Source organism: Falco naumanni, chromosome Z (genome assembly GCF_017639655.2).
Source record: "Falco naumanni isolate bFalNau1 chromosome Z, bFalNau1.pat, whole genome shotgun sequence".
NCBI lineage: Eukaryota > Metazoa > Chordata > Aves > Falconiformes > Falconidae > Falco > Falco naumanni.
The window spans coordinates 84745482-84771920 of NC_054080.1; the positions used below are offsets into that span (position 1 = coordinate 84745482).

The window sequence follows — 26439 nt, forward strand, 5'->3', positions numbered from 1 at the left end:
TGCGAGGAAGCAGGGATGTGCTGGTCTTGGCAGAAACACGGATACACCGTCACAGCTATTTAGCCCGAAGCTGATAACTGGGCTAAAATAGAGCAGGAGAAAAGCTGAACACTTCCAATTTCACTGTATTCATTTGGAGTGCAAATATTGCCTCAACAGCCAGAACATTTTTGGAATGATAATCATATTCCTTGTTGGATTTTTTTCTTCTGTTTTGTTGGGGGAGGTTGGTTTTGTTTGTTAGTTTTCTTTTTAAACATCAGGATTAGAATAGAGGCAAGCTTTTTGTAAGAAACGAAGCACTGGTGGCATTGTATTTCCACAAGCAGGGAAATAAATTCAAACAAGCTGGCTTCCCAGTGGTGGGAAGCCACCTGGCAGGCGGAGGACCATCCCTCTGCCACCATGACCCATGGAGGGGACACAGGCGAGGGCTGCCATCCCACCTTAGTTTGTCACTCTGACAAGTACATCGGGAGGAGGGAAAAAACCCAATGGAACAAAGCAAGCTGCTCAAAGGGCTGAAATTCAGCTGGCTTTCCAATGCCCGCTGCAATGACGGAGTTTCCCCGGCGCGTATGGGATGGCTTTTCCTGCTCTGTTTGATGCTTTAAACGCTCTTGGGCAGGTGCTGTCACAAGTGACAAACTGGTCTTTGCTGGTTTACCTGTCACACTGTGTCTGATGTGTTTTTTTTCCACCAACAGGTCGGCACGGGGATGGCTCATACTGGCCAGTGGACACCAACCTGATCGATAGGAGCAGTCTGAATGGTAAATACAGGCTCCGTCCACCCACACTCCGTAATTAAAAAAAAGAATGCTGTTTTGGTGACAACTTCCTACTTTTCTTCTCTGTATTGCTCTCTCGTTCCTCTCTCTCCCACCCAATGTGGCCACAGCTCTCACACTCACTGTTTTGTAGGGAAGAATGTTCTCAGCTGCAGAAAATCCCATCTGCACGCAAAATGCCTGCTGCAAACCCGACAGCAGTTTTAACCAGAACGGTTACAAAAAAGAAGAGTAACAAAAATATTGTCAGGACACCATGTATTCTCTATTGGTTTTCTTAAAGCTGATCCCCAAGGTACCCGTCAGATTTCCAGCTGATGCAATACTCCCAGAAGTGTATGATAATCCCATCGCAAGAGAAGTGGTAGATATATCTCAGGCCATAGGAATACCTGTAAAAAAAAAAAAAACCAAAACCAACCAAAAAAAAAAAAAACCCACAACAAAACCAAAAAACAACAGCTTAAAAAGAATTGCAAAATACATTTTTTGTTATTACGTTTCCATTTGAGCTTTCTGCAGAAAATACCGGGTTTTTTTATTAATTAATCCGGCTCTAAAATAGAAAGACATAGGAAACCCCATTGATTAACAAAAATTAACTGAAGCTAATGAGTGTGCTGGGGTGTAGATATGCTGTCAATAACTTATTATTCCTGACCCCATCCCTGTTACCTAATGAGGCATTGGCATCTCACGTTATTGAATGAAACAACAGACCAGATTCCCTCAAATGTGGCATCAAGTGAGGTTTAAAAGTACTAAATAATTACAAGGTACCTAGCCGATAAACTCATGCTGATTATTCTCAGTCGAGACATGGAAGGAATGCAAAATTTTGTTCCCCTTCTGTGTCCTGCTGTGGTGCAGCCAACACACCACTGGTTTAAGCATTTCTCCTGGTCTTCATAGTAGTGCATCATAAATACAGGAAAACTGACTCATGAGAAAGAAAGAGCTTTCAGAGCCTGCAATAAAGGGTAGGGAGAGGAAAAAAAAATGTTTTTCTTGATAGGTGCTCTGTTTTATATGGTATATTCCTTCAGTGCCTTTTACTCAGCATGGAAATGAAAAAGAAGCCAAACCCCAAAATCTTTGAGACTGTTGTAAGGCTGAAAGGGTGGCACTCACAGCTGCTGGTCTTAGTCAGTTGCCTGAAAAAGGGCTATGAGAAAAAGGGAAAATTATTTAAATAGTTTCATTAGTAATTAGTTATAATATATAACTATATAAAATATAACTATAATTAGTTATAACAAGTGATGAATGCAGCGCTGGCAAATGAATCAGGCATTTGGGTTGGCTGATAAATGAGAGATGTATTTGCCTGTAAATACCAAGAAAAACTATATAGGCCATAAAGAAAAAAAAAATCTATGGTCCCCATATTTCCATTTTCAGCTGATAATAGCAAAGATGAGCCGAGAGTTATTGACTCCCAACATCAGGTTAGTAACAGCCAGAAAACATAAAAGTCGTTACTGCTTAAATATTTTCCTCTTTGCTGTACCACTGAAAAGCAGCAAGATACGAATTTCAGCTCATCACAGCACCCTTCTGCACCCTCCGTCTGCTTTTTCAGAGAATTTCACGCCACCTGACAGGCTTTCCCTGTGTTATTCTATGGGTGACCCCTACAGAGGCGGGGGAGCAAATCCAGCGCTAACCATCCCCTCCTCTGCTTTCCTTCCAGAGCCCCCCATCGGGCAGATGCACCCTCCCCATGGCAGCGTCACACCCCAGAAGAACAGCAACCTCCTCATCATCATCGTCGTCACTGTCGGCGTCATCACGGTGGTGGTGGTGGTGGCGGTGGCTGTCATCTGCACCCGGCGCTCCTCGGCGCAGCAGAGGAAGTAGGTTCTCAGAGCATGGGGTGGAAGGAAAAGGTTTCAAGATAGACACGGGCAAGAACATTTATTCTGTAGAGCCATGGCGGGGGTTCTGGGACTGAGCTGCAGTTTGGGGCTCCATCTTTTGGGTTTGGTGGTGTCACTCCTCACTGCTAGGGAGAGGCAAGTAACCTCTGTCCCCAGCTGCAGAGTAAACCATGAGGCAGAAGTACCCCTGGCGTGGCGAGCTGTGAAAAACAAGCATGCCATCCGCAGCTCTGTTGTTTATGTTGCCCAGTATAATTCAGACACAGGAAAGAATTGATTCTATTGATGTAAAGGAGCAGGGCGGGGGGGAGGGGGGGGGGGGGGGGGGGGGGAGGAATATAAAATCTTTGCACTTCGTGATGCTGCCGGCCTTCCTGACTCCGCAGCCCTGCACCTGCACGGCTGAGACACAGTGAGCCCTGCTGACTTGCTAACCTTGGGGAGGATGTTATCCTTTCCAGACAGCCTGTCTCAAAACATCTTCCAGTAAAAAGCATCCTGAACTGTTCCTCCAGGTGACTCTCATACACTTGAAAAACCCCCACCAAACAGTCTATAGAAAATTACAGGGGGAAAAAAATCTTTAGGATTCCTCTGGAAGGCTATAAAAGGGCAGCAGTGTAAAGCACAAAGCTTTTTTTGGGTTTTACGATGAGTTAGAAGTGGAGTCGATGGCTTTGAAACAGCTGGGTGTGCTGCATTTAATGCATTGAAAATTATTAGACTATTCTTTCACTATTTATTCATTGTATTATTAGACTGTTACGAAAGCGTGGACATGAGAAAGTAAAGTTCAATCACAGCTTGCCCACAGGAATGGCAATTTTTTTTTTTTTTGACCTGGTTTTTTCAGACCCTGATTGCACAGGCCAGATATTATTATATTGATTTACACTGATGCTTAGGAAGAGGTGGCACGATGAAGGAAGAGATGGACAAGGAATGGAATGGCTCCCGTGTTTGCTGGAATCAGCTCCAGGCTGGTGGATGGCAGCTTGTAGTGTGTTACGGTCACCAGGGCAAGTGCTTTCTCTAAAGGTGGATGTTTGAGGGTAGATTTTTTAAATAAGAAAGCTCTCATTTAGGCAGAAAAGTAAGGGCTTATGCTTTTAGGGGTGCTGGGGCAGTTGTATGATGAGCTGATTGTAAAATCTGCTTCTGTTGTGAGTCATAGCACCAGAAAATGAGGGCATTATCTGAAGGCTATGGAAATTCTGATGTTGAATAGAGTTTGGTGAATCAAGGCAAAAGCTCTCTTGAGTTTCTAACAGGGAAAGTGGAATTACAAGAGAAAGAAACAAACAGGGATCCATCTATCCAGAATGAGATGTCAAAAATTAAATATCCGAGTGTGAGCTGATCGTCGTTGACCTCCTGTGTAGCCCCTGGGGAAGAACAGGAGTGTTCAAAGAATCATCTTCTTACCATCAGACACTGGAAGAGTTGCCATTTGAAGGTGCTTATTGCTGCCTGTCACTTAGAAAATGTGAAGCTGATGGACTTACATTTGCTGTTTAAGTTCTAAATGTCTATCCTGTAGGTGCTTGAATCTCACCCAAGTTTCCCCAGACTAACCACTTCTGCACTGGAAGCGGGAGAGAACTAGGACAGGGAACATGAAACGACAGTTCTGGAATGGAACACAGCAGGAAAAGTCCTGCATTTCCCCAAAACAGAGGTGGTTGTTGGGAATGCCTTTGGTTCTGACCTGCCTGGACCGGTGCATCCTGTGACACAAAGAGCTTTGATTCAGTTTCGATTCAGGCTTTTATGAGTAGCAGGTTCTTGGTTGAAAATCACCAATGGAGAATGCAGTGAGGGCAAGGGCCAGTTCCACTGGATAATGTTCTCCTTCCCCAGAGCGAAAGCTTGCGGGTGATGGAATCATCTCCTTAAGCCGTCGGTGGAGGCAAGTCGTACAATAAAGCATATTAGACAGAACAACCTGGTAGTGACCTGGGTGGTTTAGTAGGTATTTTCTATCTCTGCCATCTAGGGGAGAATGAAATATCAGCCGTCTGAACCCTGTGACAATCTGACACCAGTAAAAAACGGGAGAAAAATGGGAGTAAAGATTCAGGTGCAATAACTTACATGGTGGTGAGTAAAGGGAACGCACGGCTTCTGCGGTAATTGAGATTCACACCCTCACTGTAATTACAGCTTCCACAGCGCGAGATGCTCGCTGTCCTGCACTGGCAGCGGCTGCCGATGGGCCACCAGGGAGGGTGGACGATGGGGCCACCATCAGCTCCCACCCTTCACTCCTGGTCCAGGCAGGGCAGTTTGGAGCTTTAAGCTTAGAGAAGATGAATCCCAGTGGAATCCTAAACCGGGGACAAATACTACGTTGTACAGCGTGCACCCGACCTGCAGGAGTGTTTTTAAGGCTCCGAGGGAGTACCAAAATCTGTAACGTGCCAGAACAGTTAGCCTGTGGGCTAGTAGCACGACGTTGTGACTACCATGGGAGAGAGGGGGAAGGCGGACACCTTGGCCAAGCCTGGTAGGTAAATACTGTGTATCGGAGCCATTAAAAATGAAGCACGGTCTTGAACAAGCGCTGGGCAGGGGAGCGGTGTAAAAAGAGGCTGCAGAAAATAAGCTAAGACTAGTTTAAGTCCTGTGTAAGTAATAGGGATGTGTCAGTGTACATTTGGGAGGGCTCGGGGGAGGCATTAACCAAAGTGTAATCCACTCAAACTAATGGGGAGCAAGTTGCAGCCACTAAAGAGCCTCCATATTTCACTGCAGTGCTCCCTGGGGATGCTCCTGGTTTTCCGCCTGTCCTGCATGCTGGGGTAGCCCGTTAGCTGCGGCAGCGCGTTAGCTGTGGCCTCTGCCCCAGCTCTTGCACGGTGGCTGGATCTTAGCACAGGGGAGAGGAGCATCACGCCAGGTGATGGGAGAGCCAGGTGCTGGTTGCAGCTTTCCAGGATGGCTGGCAGGAAAGGAAGAGGCTGAGCTGGAACGATTTTTCTGTGAAAACTGGGGGAGATTTTATGGAAAAAGAACCATTTTGTATCCTCCTTCAGGTTTTCTGTACAGGACCACTATACCAGTTGTTATCTCCTTTCCTACAGCCCAAAAGGCAAAGTGCACAATTTTTCCAGGTTAAGAGTAAAGAGCAGAAAATACAAAATACGAACTCATGAGTCAGAAGGATGTTTAAGGGGAACTAACGTTTGCATTTATCGTTGGGCATCTTCAAAGCACTTTGCAAACAGCACTGGAGTAGGCTCGGGGAGATGATTACAGCTTATGGGGCTGTTGCTTCTGTATCCTGCCTCCGAAACTGTCCCCGCTCCATGGGAAAAGGCATCCAATCAGAGCAGGATGGGATGGTTTCCTGTGCATAATTTTTTTACAGGCAAAAACTTGTTTTGCTCAGGAGGACGGTTTGTTTCTGAGATCCTCAGATAGATATATCTTCAGTTGTTATTAAAAAAATAAACTCAGCTGAGTTGCTATAACCTGAACTGTTTTCTGTGGTGTAATGTAACTGTAAAATGAAGGCAATGGCGAGTAATCTCACTCCAGAGTATTTGAAAAATTATCCTATGTAGCATGTGCATATTGTTAGGAGCTGTGTGGATGTGCTGTATATAATGGCTGGAGTTGCTGCCCAGGTGGTGGTGTGCTGGAAAATATGGAAAGAGATGATGAGAAAAGAGTTTCCTCTCTAGAGAGTTTATTTTGAAAGCATAGCTTAATTTCTGATGTCATTATTCAAGATTGCATGACCGTAATATATATTTTAAGGGCAGAGCTGAGCTCTAGTCATGCAGCTATCCTTAGGAAAAAATATATATCATTATGGTCTGCAAGCTGGATGCATTTCACATTGTAAAATAATTGAACGCCAGAAATGCTGCCATCTGAGATCATTTTTTCAATTCCAAACTCCTCGTCTTCTCAGTCCCTGCTCCAGTTATAAAATGGGTAATGTACTAAATTTGAATCCCACTGTAATTCTCAACATGTGAAGCGTCGCTTTCCATTGCTGCAGCTGAGGGTTGAAGCTGATGTTGAAGCTTTTAGGACTGTATTCCAGTGACATAATGTGCTCGTCCGGTGCAGCAAAGAGGCTGCCTGCCCCTGAAACTGAGGGTAGGTGCATTTTCAGAAGCTGAACCTCAACTTCTGCATTGCATAAAGAAAATGTTGCAGAGGAGGATTTATTTTCATTTGTTATTGATGACCTTTTCGTATGCACTCCTGGCTCTGATTCAATTTGCTACTCACAGGCTGCCAGCGCAACAATAATTTGTGAGAAAAAACAATGCAAACCAAGCTTGATCACAGCATGTATTTTTAAATGGTACTGTTGCTGGAGTGGTTTTGGGGTTATGGTTGGAATGACACTTTCATTAGAACCCCTTATTTCGAGGTGGGTATAAAATTACTTTGGGGCTGAAATTTCTTCTGCCTAGCTCAGGCCTGGAGAAATGAATTATTTTCAATTGAAAGTGACAAAAAAGCTGCTATATCCCAAAGTGAAGGAAGGAATTCCTTGTTTAGAAACAAAATCATGACCTTTTTTCTTTTTTTCTTTTTTTCTTTTTTTCTTTTTTTTTTTTTTTGAGAGAGAACAATTTTATTTTTTAACTTCAGGCAGGTCGTACATTGAGGTTTGAAAGGAGGTGCTCATAATTATTCTGGCAGGTGTTTATCAGGATGGTGCTAGGGTCTGTGCAAGAAGGTGTTAAAGAACTGTCTTTATTCCCTGTGCTTTCTTCCTGCTTTTTGAAATACTACTTTAAATTAGTAAGTTTTGGCAATTAGCAAGTAACCGACGAAATGTAGGAATTAATTTTGACCGGAAGCCAACACTTTTATTTCTTGTGGGCTGAAACAACAATCCCTGAGCCACTCCAACCTCCCCACCACCGCTAACTTTCCAGATCGCATTTTAAAATGAACCTTTTAACCCTTGAAGAGCTTTTGGCGTACCGACCACTCAAAGGACCTAAAAAACACTTCTGCCTTGATGAGTGGCAGTCTGAGGATGGGGATGTTTCTGCTGAAGTAAAATGTCATTGCCATCAGCTTCTGGGGGTGAGACAGGGCTGTGCCCGCAGTGACATGTTAAATTACAGGATGTGGTTTATCCATCTTTTGAAAGCAAAACCTTTGGTGACGCCAGGAGCAGAAATCAATTCAAACAATTGGAGTTTCTTAAAGTTTAACATTTCCTCAAGCATTTTTCTAGGCGGATGACCCACTGCTGCCTCCTGGTGTGCATCAGCCCGGGCAGTGACCTGAGCATCCCTGCACGGGTGGTACCCACTGCGCACCCTGCGCAGGGCAGGGAGGGGGGTTGCACTCGGGAAGGAGCCTGCCCATCAGTATGATGGGGGTAATGAGTAGCTAAGGGCACTCAGCGCCGCTGGGGATGAAGATTTTCTTTTTTTGTTACCTAAAAGTCCACATAAATGTGAAAATAACTTGCCTGCAGCTTTTTCTATATCACAAGTATCACTGCTTTTCCACTTGGGACAATAATATCACCTTCTTTTCACCAAATACATTGATAAGTACAAAGGAAAAAGCCAGAGGTAAGAGTTCTGGATTATTGAGCAAAAAACCCTGACAATAAGCCAGAAAAACTGTTCTTTCAGAGTTATTTAAATTGATTCCTGATAAGGCTTTCTCTACAGCTGCAGATTAGGCACGGCACTCCACATTTAAGGAGTGTACCTTTTCTTTAGACTAGAAAAAACCATGCGTGTTTAGTTACCAATAGCCTGTGTAGTCGAGGGGAGGTGGAAGTTGGAAAGCAGTGGAGCGGTGCCCTCAGGATGCTCCTGGAGGAGGTGGCCACCAACAAGGGAGTGTGTTGGGACACCTGTGCACCAAGAGAGGAGAGTTACGGTACTCTGGGAAACACGACCCTGGCTTTCTGAGCTTTTCTGTAAGAAAGCGCTGCTTTAATGGATATTTACAGAAACACGACATAGGCTGCATGCCATTATGGAAGGTGTAAGATGTGCATAACTGGGCAGAAGTGGGCTCAGCAGTCACAGTTGCTGTGTTTAAACACAGGCACTCTGCAAGTGCTGCTCTTCTCGAGATGAAACTGGCTGCTTTGGTTCCGGGAAAAGTAGTTTCTTCCCAATTTCTGCATCAACTGATGCCAAAATTGACCCACCCTCCTGAGCCCCAGGCCCTTTCCCTGGAGCAGACTCCAGGAAGCGTGGGACCACACCAAGGTAACGGCTGTGCTTTGAAGGACACAACCCGAGGGGTTCCTTAGAAAGACACCGATGAGCAGACATCACTCTTTTGGTCTTATGAAGGGGAAAAATGTTCTGATGTGATGGTTTTGATCTTCCTTTCCCACAGGAAACGTGCAACCCACAGTGCTGGTAAAAGGAAGGGCAGCCAGAAGGACTTGAGACCCCCAGATCTCTGGATACACCACGAGGAGATGGAAATGAAGAACATCGAGAAGCCAACAGGCTCGGACCCCACAGGAAGGGACTCGCCGATGCAGAGCTGCCAGGACATTACCCCCGTCAGCCACAGCCAGTCGGAAACACAGCTGGGCAGCAAGAGCACCCCACAGCCCGGTGAGGGACGGAACCAGCTGGGTGTCACTCAGAGATGTGGGGAACTGAGAATCATAGAAGCGTAAAATGGTTTGGCTTGGAAGGGATCTTTCAAGGTCATCTAGTCCAACCCCATTCCATGCACCCCAATTTTATTTTATTTTTTCCTCCATCACGAGCATAGACATTTTCTTTAAATTAGTGTTATATCGGTGGTTAGTGACCTTAGCCCAGCTGATGGAGAAAGACTGAACCAGGCAAGATCCAGGAGGCAACTGACAGGTCTGTGATGGGTCCCAAGAGAGATGTTCCTGCATGATTTTTGCAGAGGTTTCAGACTAGGAGAAAATGCATCCTTCTGTATTTTTACACTATTCTAATTTTTCAAGTTCAGGAATTCAACTGGAAGTCAAATGTTATTAAATTTTCATACCGTGCTAAAGAAAAACAGAGAGGGAAAAGGGGGCATGGAGAAGTAAGTGGAGGGGGAAGTGGAGCAGAGGGAGAACGTGGTTGGGAAGAAGTTCAGCAGCATCACCAGGAGCAGAGTTTGGGCCACGGAGACTGAAAAAACTTAGAAGTGTGAAGAAAGAAATTCTGTAAGAAAAATGTAGTTTGAGTGAAGTTTACTCCTCCTTTTTTGAACCTGAGTTCACTGTGAGTGATCGCATTTTTTCTACCATCATGACAGAAAGTCTTGGGAGAGGCAAGTGGTGCGTGCAGAGAGGGACGGAGGGCAAATGGCAGTGCAGGAGCTGAAACCATAAACGCATTTGTCTTGAGTTCATTGTGAATGCATTGCTGTGGGTGATGGCGTGAAATAATTCCGGACTATCAGCTGGGGCTGTAAATCATAAAGGTGACTTTTTCAGATGCCTCTGATGTTTTTATCCCTTTTCCGTTGCTCCTGTTCTTGCAAGGAAAGAAACATTAAAAAGGAACCATTTTCAAAATTTTAAATGGATCTAATATTCTTTTCCTGGCGTATTTTGGGGCCAGTAGTTTACTGCTTATGAAGATAAATGGGACAGTGATTTCTGTTGGGTTTAATACGGAGGTCCTTGTTTTATTAGACATTGGGAAAACGTTAAGCAGATGATTCCCTCTGCCTAACCAGATATTGCTGACGATCGGGAGCACTGGTCCAAGGCCCAGAAAGATCTGTGTGAGAGCTCCATTGCCTGCAGCAGGCTTGGAGTCGAGTGCGTGGTAGGAAGTGATCACAGCGTATGAGCGCGTCAACGACAAAGGCTGGGTTAGTTGGTTTGTGTGTAAATGCCTTGGACCATAAATAAATGCCTTTACATTGTCTTCCCAGTCCATAATACACGGTTCAGTGTGGCTGCCATGTGTTCAGTGCCATACTGTCCCTAGCTTTTCACTGGCACTTAGGTCTTTGAATGGTCATCGATAGAAGACTTGGCTCTTTATCCTGCAATTCAGAGAAGAGTGATTTGGAAAAAAAAATAGTCTTTTCAGGCATTTTTTTTTTTTTTCATTTTCCAAGGAATGTGTGTTTGCTTGGATACATCAGAGATGTATATTTTGAGTGGGCGTATAAGCTTAGTGGTATGACAGTATTAAACTGACTTTACCCGTGGCTTATTAAAATGCCGAAAGTAGCCTAAATAGAAGGTTCAAGTGAGACAAGGTATGAAGAGAGGAATACAGCTTTTATTTCCTTGTGAATTACTCCACCAAACATCCAGTTCCAAGCATGCTTTCTTCCTGCCAAATGTATTTGCTAGAATTTTTGAAGACTTCAAATATCCTATACTGATGTGACTAAATTAGAACATCCATAGTGCAATACCTAAAGAGAATATCTCATTAATATAGCTGCTGGGGCAGTTTAGAATTGGATGGGACCTTAGGCAGCATACCTCAGCTCTCCGATCTAGCTGTCCTAGTTGTGGTCCACGACCAGGTAAGGAGAAGATCCAGGCCCATCTTTGGCTTGCCATGGTTTCTGTAGAAACAAACAAACAAACAAACAAACAAACAAACAAACAAACAAACAAACAAACAAACAAACAAACAAACAAACAAACAAACAAACAAACAAACAAACAAACAAACAAACAAACAAACAAAAAACAAAAAACCAGGATGCGCAGGTGGGAAGAGCTACCGTGAGTTACCAGACAATCAGGACATAAGACTTCATGGCATCTCACAGGGAAGGTCATTTCCATCCATCAGATGTATTTCAAAGACCAATTCTTGGCTGCCAGGTGTTGTAAGTACCTGAATTTATGCAGCTTTTTTCTGGTCTCGAAACTTCAATTTTAAAATAAGTTTGTAACAGGGAAGTTACAGGAAAAATGTCATTATTTTTATGAAGTGAATGTGGTTTTCAAGATAATTGCAGAGACAAAGGGGGCGTGATACTTTAATTCTCACAAGGTTTTTATTCAGAAAAGGCAGCCAGAATAGTCTGTGCAGCTCTTTGCAGCTGATATTTAACGATCCGTTAAAATAATTGCATTCTAAAGAAACCTATGGACCCTTCTGCTAGATGCAGGGCGAAGAGAAGCATGTGTTTACAGTGTTTTCAGCTGCTCTGTTGCGTTGTTTTTCTCTAGGTCCTGAGACAGAAGACGTCGGAAGCAGCATGTCCACGTTGGAGCGCTCCCTCGCTGCCCGCAGAGCCACCCGTGCCAAGCTCATGATCCCCATGGATTCACAACCAACCAACCCTCGTGAGTACTGGGACCTTCCCCTGGCCCCCTTCTGCACCCCCAAGCCACCCTCGCCCACCTGAAGATCTCCTACGGTCTTTCCAATACGATCTAGAAAAGCGAAACAGCATTAACAAGGTTTGGTTCATTGGGAAAATAAATAAATAAAAAGGCTGGATCCTCACCTGGTTTTCTCAACACATCGGTGGGAAAACTATGGAGGGAATTCAGAAATGATACTTACGTTAGGCTCAGCCCAGGCTAAGCCTGAAGAGTCTTTTTTGTGTTTTTATCAGGTGGATAGTGATGGATAAATCTTTCTGTCTCCCTACTCTAAAACTGTAAAAACAGGGGTAAGAGTTCAAACTGTTAGAGCAGAAGGTTTTGCAACACACAGGTGTAAACTGATATTCTTATTAATACCAATCATTATAATCAGCTGGACGTTATTGCAGTTTCTGCTCTGTTTTATTTTGTCTGTTGTAGTTGTCCACACCGCTTTGGGCTTTTTTAATCTGGAGCAGCAATTTTTATAAAGCCAAGGAAATGAGGATATTTTGAATAGGTCTTAAACTTCAGTGATCGCGAAGTGTTTATCGTTGAACAAGTTTCACAGATGAAGCGGATCTTTTTCAAACCAGCAAAGTACACAAGGAGAGCATTAGATAGGTTCTCCCATACCGCAAAACTTATTTAAATTTCTAAAGTTATTTCACATCGAAGCAAAGGACGGGGGTACGTGACAGCCTGCGGGCACCAGAGGAGGGTTTGGCATTGATGTAGTTCCTGGTGAAGGATGAAGCTTTGGTTCCCCGCTCCTCCTTCGAGCATCCCTGCCATCTGTCTTGTGGTAGCTCCCAGCTGTTAGCTAGACCCTTTGGCCTCACAAGATGGATTTGATGAAAAATCTATAGGAATTGGTGCATCCGTCTAAATAGCCCGAGTTAAGAAAAATGAAGGTGTGCTGACAGAATTCCATTTTATCAAAAAACGTCTTCCTAGCTCGGCTGGTTAAATGTAAATGCCCGTTTGTAGGTTTGTGGAAGGGCAGATCACAAATGATATATCTGGGTGGGACGGGGGGGGAAATAATAGAAGGAACGCATTGAAGGAGAGGAGAGGGAATAACCTCCTGTGGCTTTGTTCAGTAAATTACTTCGTAAGACCTAACATTGGTTCCCTAGATTTCTCTTCATTGTGGGTGCGATTTGGGTCATGCTGCTTAGCCCCAGCACCCAGCCCTTGCAAGGATAAAGCACCAGTGCCCAGGGAGAGACTGAATTCCCATTCTTCCTGCCTTGGGCTGGTGCTGTCACCACATTTCAGCCTACCCCCTCCTTATGATCTGAAAGAAAGACCTCTGGGTTGTTGAGAAAGCTCTTGTACCACCTGCCCGTGACCTCGAACACATTCCCGTCTTGTAACCACACCAATCTCACACAAAACTGGGCAATTTGCCCCTTTTTCAAGTGGGATTCTGCCTGGACTGGCTTGGGTTGAAGGAGGGTAGCAGTCCAAGAAAATGGGTAGGCTTGGAACGGTGTGAGCAAAATCAGGACCAACTCAATTGTAGTTAGGATGGGTCAGTAGCAGGGTTAGTTAAGTAAAATTCAATTCAACATGATTCTAAAATTTTGCAGATCAAAATGCTCTTCAACATAATAAGGTTTCTTTCTAGTCAAATGATGCATTTTGAGGGATTATGTCCTTTTTTCTATTTATTTATATTTTGAACACCATCCATCTAATCTACAGTGACAGCATATTCTGATTGTTTGCAAATAATTAAACTCAGATTTATTAAAGTCTTCTTTGTGCAGGCTGAGTTATGCTGAATATGCTTTTTTTTTACCCAGAAGATAAAATTGAGGCTTTGTGTCAGATTAGGTGCTTTAATTAATTTCTCTCCGTTTGCCTGATACTGCAAGAAATTGTCAGCAGCGAGCGATCAAATAGATCGAAGAAGCAACATTATAATTCTGAAGTAAAAAACACATAGCATTAATTGTTAAATACCAAATCTGGAAGTATTCATGCTCATCTCAATCAGCAGGATTTGTGGGCTTGGAGAACAAACCACACCAGAAAGCGCCTTAGCTTTTGAGGGAAATAAAAACACATCGGCTCAGTTGCTCTGGCAGCCTCTGGGGTGCTTGAATACAATTCAGACTGTCCTAGTTTATCATTTCTGTAAGCTGTTCCTGGGTGATGTTGGGTTTTTTGGGGGTTGGGGTTTTTTGTTTGTTTGTTTGTTTGTTTGTTGTGGGGTTTTTTGTTGTTTTTGTTTTGGTTTTTTTTTTACGTGATACAGTACATTTTGAATGTAGACCAGTGTTTAGGGAGCTCTGTGATTTGGTCAGGGAATTTCTGTTTTCGGTGTCTTGGTGTATCAATATTAAGTGCAAATTCAATTGCTGACAGGCTATGACAGAACAGATTTGTTGTCATATCTGCTTGAAATTGCAAAGATTTATTGAAAATGTTTGATGTTCGCTTTTCTCTGGCTTCTCTGCAATAGGGGGCTGCAATGAATAGTAATCCAGTCTTACTTTAAAAATGAACATGCTAGGTATCTACACCCTAAAAAGAAATGAAAGAATGGACTTTGAAAAACAAGTTGTTCTTTAATAGGATTCAATAAAGGAGGGATATTTTTCACCGTAGCAGTAATGTTATAAATATTGTCAATAAAACTGTCTTATACAGACAAAATGAAAAGTCTGAATAGTAGAAATTCTCTTCTCAGGGTGGATGAATTGAACCCAGACAACTCTGAAGCTCAAAGTACCCAGGTTAGCATTTCTTCGTGAGTTTTCTTCACCTCCACGCTTGCCCCTTACCTCTGGCAGCGCAGCTGAAAGCTGAGGGCTTAAAAATCCCCTCGTAAAGCTTTGGTACCGCCGTGGCTGCTTGTGTGACCTTGGGCAGGTAGCCCGGTTTGCCACTCTGTGTAATGATTGTAGTAGGAGCTAGATAGAATTAATTGTACTGATCACCTTAAAGTTTACAGCATTGTTTATAATCCATGTGTGAAAGGCGCTAGGTAAGCCCAAACCTTATCATCGACGAGCCGAAAATCTCTGCATCTTGTGTTGCTGGGCAAAACTTGCATGAGAGTTTCCAAGTTTTTCCTAAAAGCTATGGAGAAATGTATGGTTTGTATAGCATTATGATCACCGGCTCTTCCAGCACTGATTGTTGAAAAAAAAGGAGGTAGCTTAGGAGAAAGCTGGAATTCATCACACTGTGATCCCAGTTTTCAAATCCAAGACTTCCGCTTAAACGCAGCTCAGGAACTCAACTTTGCCGGTTTGCTGGGACATCTCACCACGGTTCCTCACAGGCTTGGACATTCCTGAGCAGGGAATGATGCCCAGCCAGCCTCATCTGCTGGGCAGACATGGGGGTCCTGTGCCATTGGGAACGTGCAGGAGTGCTGAGGACACTGGTGAGAAGGATGGCAGGGTTGCAGGAGGCTGCGCACCTCCAGAGGTGCATCATCGGCTGAGGGCGGCGTCAGGAATGCGCGTAGACCACTAAAATAAGCTTTTAAATTGCCCGATTCGTTCCTCCTCCCTCATTTGTCAAGGGACAGAAAGCACCCCCCAAAATGTCGCTGGAACACAGACAAAAAGCCATTTAATTTTACTGATAAGTGAGAGGCGTATTTCTGGATACCAAGGTGGCTCCTGTGGGCAGCGGCTTGTTTTGCACCGGCTGTTTGGGTCCTTCACTTTGGAAACGTGGTTGGTTGTGGTTCCTTCCTGGTTCTAAGGATTTTTTTATTTTTTTATTTTTTAAAATTTCCTGAAAGCGCTCATTTAATCTCTCTCCTTCTTTCCTTTTAGCTGTGGTCAGCGCCATTCCAGTGCCAACACTAGAAAGTGCCCAGTACCCCGGGATCCTGCCGTCCCCGACCTGCGGATACCCGCACCCGCAGTTCACCCTGCGGCCGGTGCCGTTCCCGACCCTCTCTGTGGACAGGACCTTTGGAGCGGGAAGAAGTCAGTACAGTGCTTTTCTTCTGTATTTTGCTGTTAAAGGGCTTGGGAAGAGGTTGCTTTCCATCATTGGGATGTATAAGCTCTTGCCAATCCAATCGTGCTGCCGTGCTTTTTGGGAACCAGGATAAATCCAGGCTGGATTTCTCTTCTCAAGCAGCAGCTCCAGTTGCAATTTCCAATCTGTACAGAACACCTTAAAAGCTAAAAGTCGCAGCATCTCTAATCCAATCCTCTCTTTTCTGCGGGTCTGTCAGTCATTGCACTGTACTTTAATTTCCTTTGCTTTATTGATAAGGATATGCCCAGAAAAACGCAGGCTTTGAGAGCTCTTCTTCATCCCAAGGCAGAATCTCGTATCATCACTCATTAAAATCATCCACGATAGCACTTACACGACCTCTCCACACAGTGTCTTCCCAGCTTTAGCTGCCCTCACTGCTAGAAGCATCGTCTTTAACATCTAACTTGCTGAAATTGAAGCCGATTGTTTCTTGGTTCGATTATAGCAGGCTATATATATATATATATATATATATATATATATATTTTATATATATATATATGTATGTATGTATGTATAGCGTGGTTTATTTTCTTCCTTTTGCAGCTCCTTTTATACACAGGAATGCTGTTATCCCATCTCTGCATCACTTGTCTTTTTTCCAGGGTGAGCTCCACATACCTCTTAGCTCCTCTGCAGCAATAGATGTATGGTTTGCATGTTCCCATAACTCCTCTTTACCTTACGCTGCGGGAAGCGTGTGCCCATCCTCACCCTCACAACTTGGGCGTAAGCCCCTGCTGCACCATCTGTGCTTTGTTGAAGCCTAACGAGCCTACTCTGGCATATTAATTACAGTTGGAGGGTTCATATTTTCTTACAGTTCTCCCTTAACTCCACTGCACGTCAAGGCTGAATTATTGACAGATTATAGGAAATCTGTTACACATCTTTTTTTCATGTCACCAAGACTCGGCGCTGCTGGTCCACGGGGAGCTCCTCTTGAAATGACTGATTTTTCCTCCTCTTGGATTGGTGCTTTCAGTCAGTTCAGACAGATCCTTGGGGGCCGGTGATTGAAATCCAGTGGTGGGACTGTAGGTAAAAGGTGGGTTCAGGTGTCCACTAGGACACCTGGACACTAGGATCACCCTAATGCCATTCCCCCTCCCTTCAGAATGGTCCCTTCAAAGCTAGAAGGCAGTTTCCTCTGGAGAGCCTTGCCGGCATCATCAGGTTTTGATTTGCTGCTTAAATTAATACCCCACCCACCACAAATGCAATGCATGGTAACAAAGTCTGTTTTTTGCTTGACGTACCATAGATGTTGGGGAATTAAAAAAAAAAAAAATACTACCTTGTGTCTGAGCATGGAGATGGAAAAAAAAAAAAAATTGAATTATTTGCTCAGCCATCATCACCTCGACCTGTTCATAAAGGACCTGAGCATCTTCAGTTCCAAAATCTGGCAGTGCCCGTGAGGGGGGTTTCCCCAGGGATGCAGGCAGCTCAGCTGGGAAGGAGCGGTGGCTGGGACACAGTTGCTGAGGGATATGTTAGGCACAGCCCCCAGAATCCCACACCCGTGGTGCATTCAGCTTCTGCCTGAACCAGTCGCTAGTTTTACACAGGTGGTAGCTGGGAGATGAGATTTTCAAAACAAGGAATGCCTTTGAGAGCCTGTTGGATCCTGCTGCTGGGGGAAGGTCTGTATAGAGATGCATGGGCTTGCCCAAGCCCTTCGAGTGCAGCGTGCTTGAGAGCTGAGCAGGAGATTGCTGATGCCCAGAAGTTTTCTGCAAAAAGCTTGACTACAAACCAGCTTTTAATTATTCAGAAGACCTGATGGGCCTTGAAAAAGCTCCAGCAGTGAAGATTCCAGATAATTTGGGCAACTTCCCATTAAATAATTCAAAAGCAGTGGATGTAGCCTTGTTTGGATAGCAGCTATTTCCCATTATTGAGGTCTGAGTAATCAAGACCACATAGTATTTTGAAAATTAGCTCAGCCCCTTATCAACGTGTCGCAACGACCTGTTAGAGCCGGCGCAGTTGTGCTCTCTGGTGAAGGCTTCCAAAGCTCCCAGGTGATATGAAATGCCTCCGAAGGAAATGCTCTCTTCCTTCGCTGTACCTTCCGTGTTCACTGCCGTGGCACGGACAAGGATGCAGCAATAGTGTTTGTTCTCAAGTGACACTTGACGCTGTCAGAACCAGCCAAGCAGTTCACTAGGTTTATTTTGTAATATTGTTCATTACTTTTCAGTCCAAGGCGGGATGAAGAGGTGTAAAAATCTATTTCTAATACACTGCCTGACGGTTTCCTGGGCACGGGGGCTGGTGCTGGCGACCTCCCCCCCTCTGGAAGAGTGGACAATCTGCAATGCATCCAACCAAAAAGCTGCTGCTTCCTTTGGGGCTCACCTCCCGCTGCCTCACAGCCCACCTCACAGCGGCAGAGAATGGGGATAGATCCACGAAATCACTCTTCATGCTTGGAATTTGTTTATTTTTCAGCTCTTTTCTTAATACGATCCTGCAGTTGAGAGTAACTAGCAGTTAAAGAGACTATAGAGACAACGCCTAAAGCTTTTTTCTCTGCGTACGTTTTACCCCTGAGTGAAAAATTCACTTGATACTTGACCAATTGCAGCTGCAGCTGAAAAAGAGCTGCCCAGCAATAATTCCTCTGTGATGGAGCCTACCTGCGGTACTGCATGACTGAGCACTTATTGATCAAGATGTAGCAATCCCTGAATAAATCATATGCCGTGCCGTTAGCGAGGGTGTTGCTCAGCATCCTGCCATACAGACAATGCTTGAACACCTTCTTCTGTTTCTGAAGGCCTTACTCATTGACCCAAAGATTTGAGTGCTGCAGCTTATCTTTAGGACAAATGTTCTATAAATAAGAATAAAAAAAGAGATGGAGAGTCAGGCCCCATCTGACTTGAATAATAAGCTGTCTCACCTGTTTGATTACTGCTGATGACACTACCAGCCACACAATACAATTGCTAAATATCAGTTTTTTCCAGACAGAAAAGATCTCTGAACCATAATAAAGTGACTGTTGTCACTTTGTTGTTGTCACTCTGGTCAGCAGTCCTTCCCACGGCTTGCCTTCTCCAGAGCTCCGTCACAGCCGCTGCTTACAGTGTTATCAAGACAGGTAGGAGAAGATGGTGACATGCCTAGTTTGCCATGTGTTACGGAAGGAAAAAGCTGCTCTGTTTTTCCCTGCTGCCACAACTAGTGGAGATGCTGAGCCAGCGTGGTCATCAGTAGGGAAAGAAGAGAGATGCGGGAAACCGTGTCCCGCTTGGGAGGTGCTGAGGTGGGTCCATCCCTATCCTGCCCCATCCCACCCGCACGCTGGTCAGCATTAACAGACTACATTGTGGTCCCATCCTGATCACACTTTTACAGGAGGCAGAGGGCTTCTCTTCAGGCTAACCCTAAATGCTACAAGTGGTCTAAGAGCACCATTTACAGAGGGAGCCATTCATCAGCGTAGCGCCCTGAGATGTACATCTGAGATGAGCTTGGAGATGTTCAGAAAATATGGTGTTTGGTTGTTTGTGGTTTTGGTTTTTTTTCAAAAAATAGAGATATATATTTGCTAGTATTAAAAAGCAAGATTGAAAATTGTGTAAACCAGAACAATGAAACAGCAATGATATTAATAGCTTGAGATATAGCCATAGAAAAAATATTATGGAGTGGAGGTAACTTTTCGTACAATTAGCTGTTCAAGTGAGATGCGCTGACGCAAATATTTCCTGAGTACATTTCCTCTTGGAGCTGGCTTTCTGGCGGCATGCAGTCAGCTCTGCGGTGAGCTCATCCAGCTGGGAAGCCTAAGTCCCTTCTAGCACAGAAGCTGCGTTCTGGACTCGGTAGAAACAGTCGTTTTATTCAAGAGTTGGGTTTGGGTTCAGCAGGGGTTGGTTTAACCACATACGACTTAAAAACGGTTCTGCCATCTTCTCATGATTTGGCTTTGGAGTGGCAATTTTTTTAGTGTTCCTCAGAACTGCTCTTTGGGATGTACCTAGAATTGCACCAGAGTAGTAGCCTGACAATTAAACCTGTTAAAAAAAAATATTGCTGCTTGGGCTGCGGTAACATCCAAAGATCCCAGCGGGAATAAGCCATCAGCAGGACACAGCTGTATAGTCTTGGTCGTCTGATATTTACAACCTGCGTAAGTTCAAAAATACACAGAAAGTCATTAGCAGATAGGAGTAAAGTTCAGTCATTTTAAGTCCCCATCTACCATCACATACTTTGAGTTCTTATTACCTTTTCTTTTCAATCCGTATTGATTTTTTCATTACCTCAGACTGTGGCAGAGCCAACAGCTACAAATCCAAGTGGGAGTATTTCCAGTGTTACCTCTTAATAGCAGCTGCACAATGTAAAAATATGTTCAGAGACCTAAATTCATTAAAATGGTTAACAACATCATCACAAACAACGATTAGGCGAAAGCAAAGATCAAAAGACTCTGTATCAGATATTTATTCTTCTGCTCGGTGAGCAGTGTCCACAGCTATTGGTGTTCAAAGCAAGCTTATTCCTGATGTTCCTCACGTATAAAATGAATGCAAATAGGATTTTATCCAAGGTTTCTCCAAAGTAACGAGACCCTAATTGGTTTTACTGGGCTTTAGAACAGATCTTCATGTGTAGCATAGTATTTGCCTTACTCTGGCATGGAATTCAAGAGCAAAAGATTGCAATGGGAATGCAGCATGGTGCATTAATCCACTCCGTCTTAAAGGTCAATTGGGAGTCTACCTTCTGTCAAAAAAATAGGGTAATAATTGGATCTGTGGAAATAATCAGAATTCTTGGGTGCTTCTGTTGTGCTGTATGAAGGCAAATAATCTGGCTGCTAGGCAGGGGATTGATGTGGGTGATGTAGACAGCAGTAGCAATGTGCTCATCTTCATCCATCCTTCAAATGAACAATCCATCCTCTCTTCCTGCAGGGACTTGAGAGAATTGCAGATTGATGGTTCTCATTATGTTTGCAAGCATGCACATCTTATTTTAGAAAAAAGTCTTCTCAAGCATGAAGCACCTTCATTAGACCACTTACCTTCAATATTTAAATCCCAACTCTAGCTTCTGATTTTAATAGAGTCATCACACCTTTCTCTTCAGTAATAGCTGGAGGATAACCTGAAATCTTTTATGTAATAACGGTTATGTAGGTCTCCAGGTTTTACAACTAAATCTTTGAGATAAAACATACCCATACAGTAAAGCCGTAATTTAATAGCCTTGTAATGCAGAGGCCATTATGCTGATGCTAGCTGATAAAGCTTTGTTATCTGAGAGCAGCACTGCAGAAAATACCAAGGAGGTATTTGATGGCCAGCAGCAGTGGAGTGTCTGGCTTGCTTGTTTCTCCAAAGAGGTCAAGAGCCTCCCAAAAGAACTGTCCTTAAGGACACAATGAAAAGCGTTGAGCTGGGGAGGAAGTTCAGGCTTTGACAAACATGCTGAAAGACATTTTGAGGCTAAGGGCGTCGGTAAAAGCTTTTATTCTTACTTTGAGCAAAGCCCTGGCCAAGGATTTGCGCTAGAAAGCGTTGCAGCCTCAGGTGCGTCCCTCGGTGAGACTCACCTGTTGGTTTGCATCTTCCTTGACTAGGACGAGGGCGAAGTAGCAACACACTGGGATGCCTTCTGGAATGTGTGGGTGGCGAGGAAGGGTGGGATGGGCCCAGCTCTCACTCCTGCTCTACCCTGTTACAAACAGCCTCAGTGTCGCTGCCCTCCTTGAGGAGAATTTTAGTCCAAGGAGAGGAAGAGAGAGGGGTCTGCTGGGCAAGGAAGGCAACGGAAGAGCAGGGCCAGGGCAATCTAAAGAGCCTTGAAGGTGAAAACAAGGAAAATGAGCTGCAGATGAGCAAACTTTTACGAACCGTGGATGATTTTGACCTTGGTCTGATCCTGTAGTTGGGTTCCTATCCGCGGTGTTGCATTTTGTCAGTGTGATATTGCCATAGGAACGAGCAATGGGGCTGTGGAAATGAGGAGAAATCCTCATTTCCATTTTTCAAAACTGTTTTGCCACTTAGTAGGTTGTAATTACTTACATACTTTGACATTAATTATTATAAAATGCCTTGAGATTTGACTTGGCTCTGTAATTGCATGTTACTTGCACAATGAGTTCTGGTTGTTGCAGCAGGCTTTGAAAGAAACCAGGTCCTCTGGAGCATTTTGGATCCCAGTATAATAACTAATTCTGATAGCTGTGTGTCAGGAAAATGGTTTTCTTCAGCAGAAGGTTGAGTTTTTCCTAGATATCCGTTCCCTGCCATAAGCTGCATGATTAACTGTCATGCTGGGAAGCCATCCCGGCTGGCACGGATACCCCGGGGATGCTGGACCAGCACCAACATGCTCAGATGAAGTTCCTGTTGTGATGGGGCTCTTTGCTATCCAGTTGGCTTCTTCCTTGCATGATTCTGCTTGCAAATAACGTCAGCAGGCACTCGCACCAAGAGGAGAACTTTCTCCCAGTGCTGCTGCTCGGGGCCATGGGGCAGGAGCTGGGAGAGGCGCCAGGAGGTGCCCCAGCGGGTCCCTGCTCCGGGGAAGGCTCAGCAGCAGGTGCCGTGCAGGATTTGGAGATCAAGGATGGTGTTTCCAGCTGGGTTGGCTCTTCCCTGGTGCACGGGGAAATGCCATCCACAAAGCACTGCAGCAGAGTTATGCTTATCAATCCTCCTTGTAATTAATTCTTAACTAGTTTGGCTTGTTGAGGTAGGCATAGTGGTCAGGAAGAGATTTTAAAGATTTGTTTATCCCCATTTCCATTCCCTTACAAGAACTAAATAATCTGGTTTCTTTGGGATTCTTATTTCCATCTTTTTAGACAGAAATATTTGTTATTTATTTTCAGTTTCTTTTTAAATGAAAATTTTATTTTCTTAAGCTTCTTGAAGTCTGAATGACGTGGTACAGTGTTGTGTAAACAGCAGCAGTGAGTTTCTCTTCACGACCACGAGTCAGCGTTAGGTGACCAGCGATGCCTTCGGGGCGGGGGGGAGGGCGCAGCCTGCCTCTTGCTGGCGTCTTCTGTCCTTCCTCCTATGCAGCATCTTCTCCACTCGACACACTCCATAGAAGATATTCTGATTGTAGGCTACAGGACGAGGCTGTTTTGCATCTAACAGGTTTCAGTAGGTCTCAGTTCACAACTCACCTTTTCTTGCCGTTGTGGTACTGGTGATGCCAGCACTGTGGACCATACACATCCTGAAAACTCCGACAGTGCCGTAATGATGATGCAGATTATACGTTTGGGTACCACACGTGTTTCCAGAGGGTTGTAGGAATAACGGGCTTTGCTCTTTGTCTCAACCTTTGTTTTCATTAATCCTTCAGCTGCCTGCTTGCGTTTCCTGGCGTGGGAAGTCCACAACAGAGGTTGATCTTGAAAGCTTCTTTTAAGAAATACAGCAGAACATAGAGAGGTCGTCTTTTATATGAGGTTGACATGGAACATTTAAATCTCTGAGGAACTGGCTTTGAATATAGGCTAATAAAGCAGCAACCCACTGCTTTGGCACACTAACCATTACCGCTGTCTCCAGGAAAAAACAATATTGGTGATAGGTTATGTGGAGATTAATTAAGTCCTTTCGTTGTCTCCAGCTTTTGCCCACTGTGACTAGAACAGTACCGTCATGCTGGACACACTGAGTTTCAATAGCCGTAGCTTGTTTCAATCTCCACGTGATGTATTTATGTCTTTATGGGCTTTTAATATCTAAAAGCACATAAAGAGGAAAGACAGAAGGAGCTAAAAAATATTGTGGGTTTTGTTTTGTTGGTTTTTTTTAAGGAAGTTGTTTTGCACTTCAAATGGTTTTTCATTTGGCTGCCAGCGACTTCTGGTGGGACTGTTCACACATCGCCTGCACCTTCTTGGAGGGTGGAGGCAAATGCTGGCCCTTCTGTTGAAAATGACCATACAAATATGAAGTGGGACATAAAAACTATATCCATAATAGTCTTTTTTTTTTTCCCCCCCCTGCCTCCGGATGGTTCTCTTGCAGCTGTTAACGAAGGCCCAGCACCGCAGCAGCCGCCCTTGCTGCCGCAGACGCAGCCTGAGCACTCCAACAGCGAGGACGCCCCAAGCAGAACCATCCCCACCGCCTGCGTCCGCCCTACGCACCCTCTGCGCAGCTTTGCCAACCCCTTGCTACCTCCACCCATGAGTGCAATAGAACCGAAAGTCCCTTACACACCGCTTCTGTCTCAAACAGGTAAGGGTGACGGGAGGAAGGGCTGCGGTACCACAGCGCGAGGCTGTTCTGTGCCTTGAAGCCAGATCTGCGAGTGCTGACAGAATGGAAAGTGGATATGTACATTTATATGATAATAATCCAGTATTTCATTCTGACAAAATGGAATAAAAATTCAGGACAAGGCAATAGCTTGAAATCAGAGGTAACAAGTAAGTGATAAAAATGAATTAAATGAGATGCCAAATTAATCACTTGGTCTTGTTTCCAGTCTCCTGTTATGCTACAGTAACTTGAACCAGTGCCAAACGCTTGACTCTTGTTTCAAGGCTTTGCCTTTTTGATAATGAAAGGACTATTTATGTATGCTGGAAAAGAACTGACTGCAATCCACTCCAGTGTGCAAGCTACTTAAAAATTAAATAGCAAGCGTGCAAGGAACAGAAAGGAAATTATTCTATATTTAAAATAAATTAAAAAAAAAAAAAGAGGCTTTAGACCGGTGCCACTGTTGAATGAAGCTGCAGGCTGGTGTCAAGGCTGGATGAAATGGCTGCACGTGGCTGTGGGAGGACATTGGTCCATGGGTGGGGGGCACGGTGCCTTTCCAGCTGGTCTCTAGGTCTGTTTCCAGAGCAGCATCACTTCTGGAGAGCTGTTTTAAAAATTCACCCTTGGCTCGAATGAGAACGTTTGGGCGATGTATCTGGTATCTGCTTTGTTTGTGAAGTGGACCCAGTGCTAGAAGTGTTCTTCACGTGAACTAGTATTGTTTGAGTAGCACTGTTTGTCTTGGTGACCCTAGCTACTAGACCTATTAAGGGGGGGAAAAAAAAAAAAAAGGAGAGTTTGCAGACTGGTATCTTGTTTTAACTGTTTGCCTTACTCCTTTAGCTTGGATAATCTCCAGTTTGGCTCAGACAAACTGGAGATTTCAGCTTCACTCTTCTATTCTAATGCAGCTTTGCAAGTGTAGCTTTCTTGCCATACAGCATATGTTAGGTCGATGTTAGCAACAAGCAAGCTACCAAAACATCTCTGCATTTTTACTGGAAGCACCTGCTATCCATCAGCAAGTAATCCAGTTTCTGACAGCAGACAGAAGTAGATAAATCCTTATTTATTGGAGAACGGCTTTTGCCAAAGAGTGCTGCTGAATTATTTTTTATATATAACGGAGTCCATTCGTCTTTATGTAGTACCGCATTTTACTTTATGAGGATCCAATTCTACTTGTCTTACTCTAGCAAGTAAACCCGGTATCTTGAAAGGACTATTTGTTCTCTAAGTCAGTCGGAGTTTACATTTTAACCATTATAATTAGGAGGCATGGCAAAGAGGGAGGAACTCGAGGGCATGTTACTTGTCTTCATAAAAAATCCCATCATCCTGAAAAAGAAAATTGCCTTTTTTTTCAGTAAGTGATCTCACATAAGCAGATGCAAACAATGTGTCATTAGGCAAAATGAAGAGCTGAAAGTTTATGGCAATAATCTGCCATAAAGCAGTGGAAATAAATAAAGCAAATGCTAAAGGGATGAAAAAATCTGGTTTTCTGGACTCTGTCACATAGACGAAAACATGTTGTTGGCTTATATATGGCGTTCAGACCTATTGTATTCACCAGTATACCGAAACCACATTTTTTACTTTTTAGAAATGTATATAACTTCATTTCTGCTCTGCCTCCGGCTGTTTGGAGGTGTTGGGGCTTATTTATTTCTCTCTATGTATGGTTGCTCTCGCTTTTCTCAATGTACTTGTCCCCGGAGTCGTTAGCCAGAGTGATGTTGCCTCCTCTCCTGATTTGTCATTGCAAGGCTTCCTTCGCGCAGGGTGCCCAGCTCCTGCACCTCGTCCCTCCAACCCAGGCTGCTTTTCCGTACCCACTCCCAAATCCCGCTCCTCTGGAACCCAGATCTCTCTTCTTTTCACTCAGGGTGGGAGTGGAGAGAGAAAGGAATGAAAAAGGGACGGCAGTTCTGGGTCTTTAACGCTACCCATGGGTGTGATGCCCCAGCTGTAGCTAGACAGCCACAAAAGGGAAATTTTGAGGATATTTGGGAACTTTTCAAGGCTTGTGAGGTATTTCTCTGTTGGAACAAGCCTCCGAGAAAAGATGACTGACACGTCCCTGCTCCTCCCTAGTCCCTGCTGGCCGAGCTCCCTGTGGACCAGCCAAGGTGGTTCCCTTAGGGACCATCAACGCCCATTATGCCCCACGTATGGACATCTCAGCTTTAAAAGGCTCTTAG

At 44.3% G+C, this 26439-nt stretch overlaps 1 protein-coding gene across 1 annotated transcript; it reads left to right on the top strand.

Moving 5' to 3' along the window:
* The first annotated feature begins 705 nt into the window (after positions 1-705).
* LOC121080761 (netrin receptor DCC-like) lies at positions 706-26439 on the top strand. The gene is made up of 7 exons (XM_040578884.1): positions 706-773; positions 2485-2647; positions 9017-9243; positions 11808-11924; positions 15752-15907; positions 23993-24205; positions 26333-26439. Exons 2-7 carry the CDS (start codon positions 2502-2504, stop codon positions 26437-26439), a joined length of 966 nt encoding a protein of 321 aa, XP_040434818.1. The 5' UTR covers positions 706-773; positions 2485-2501.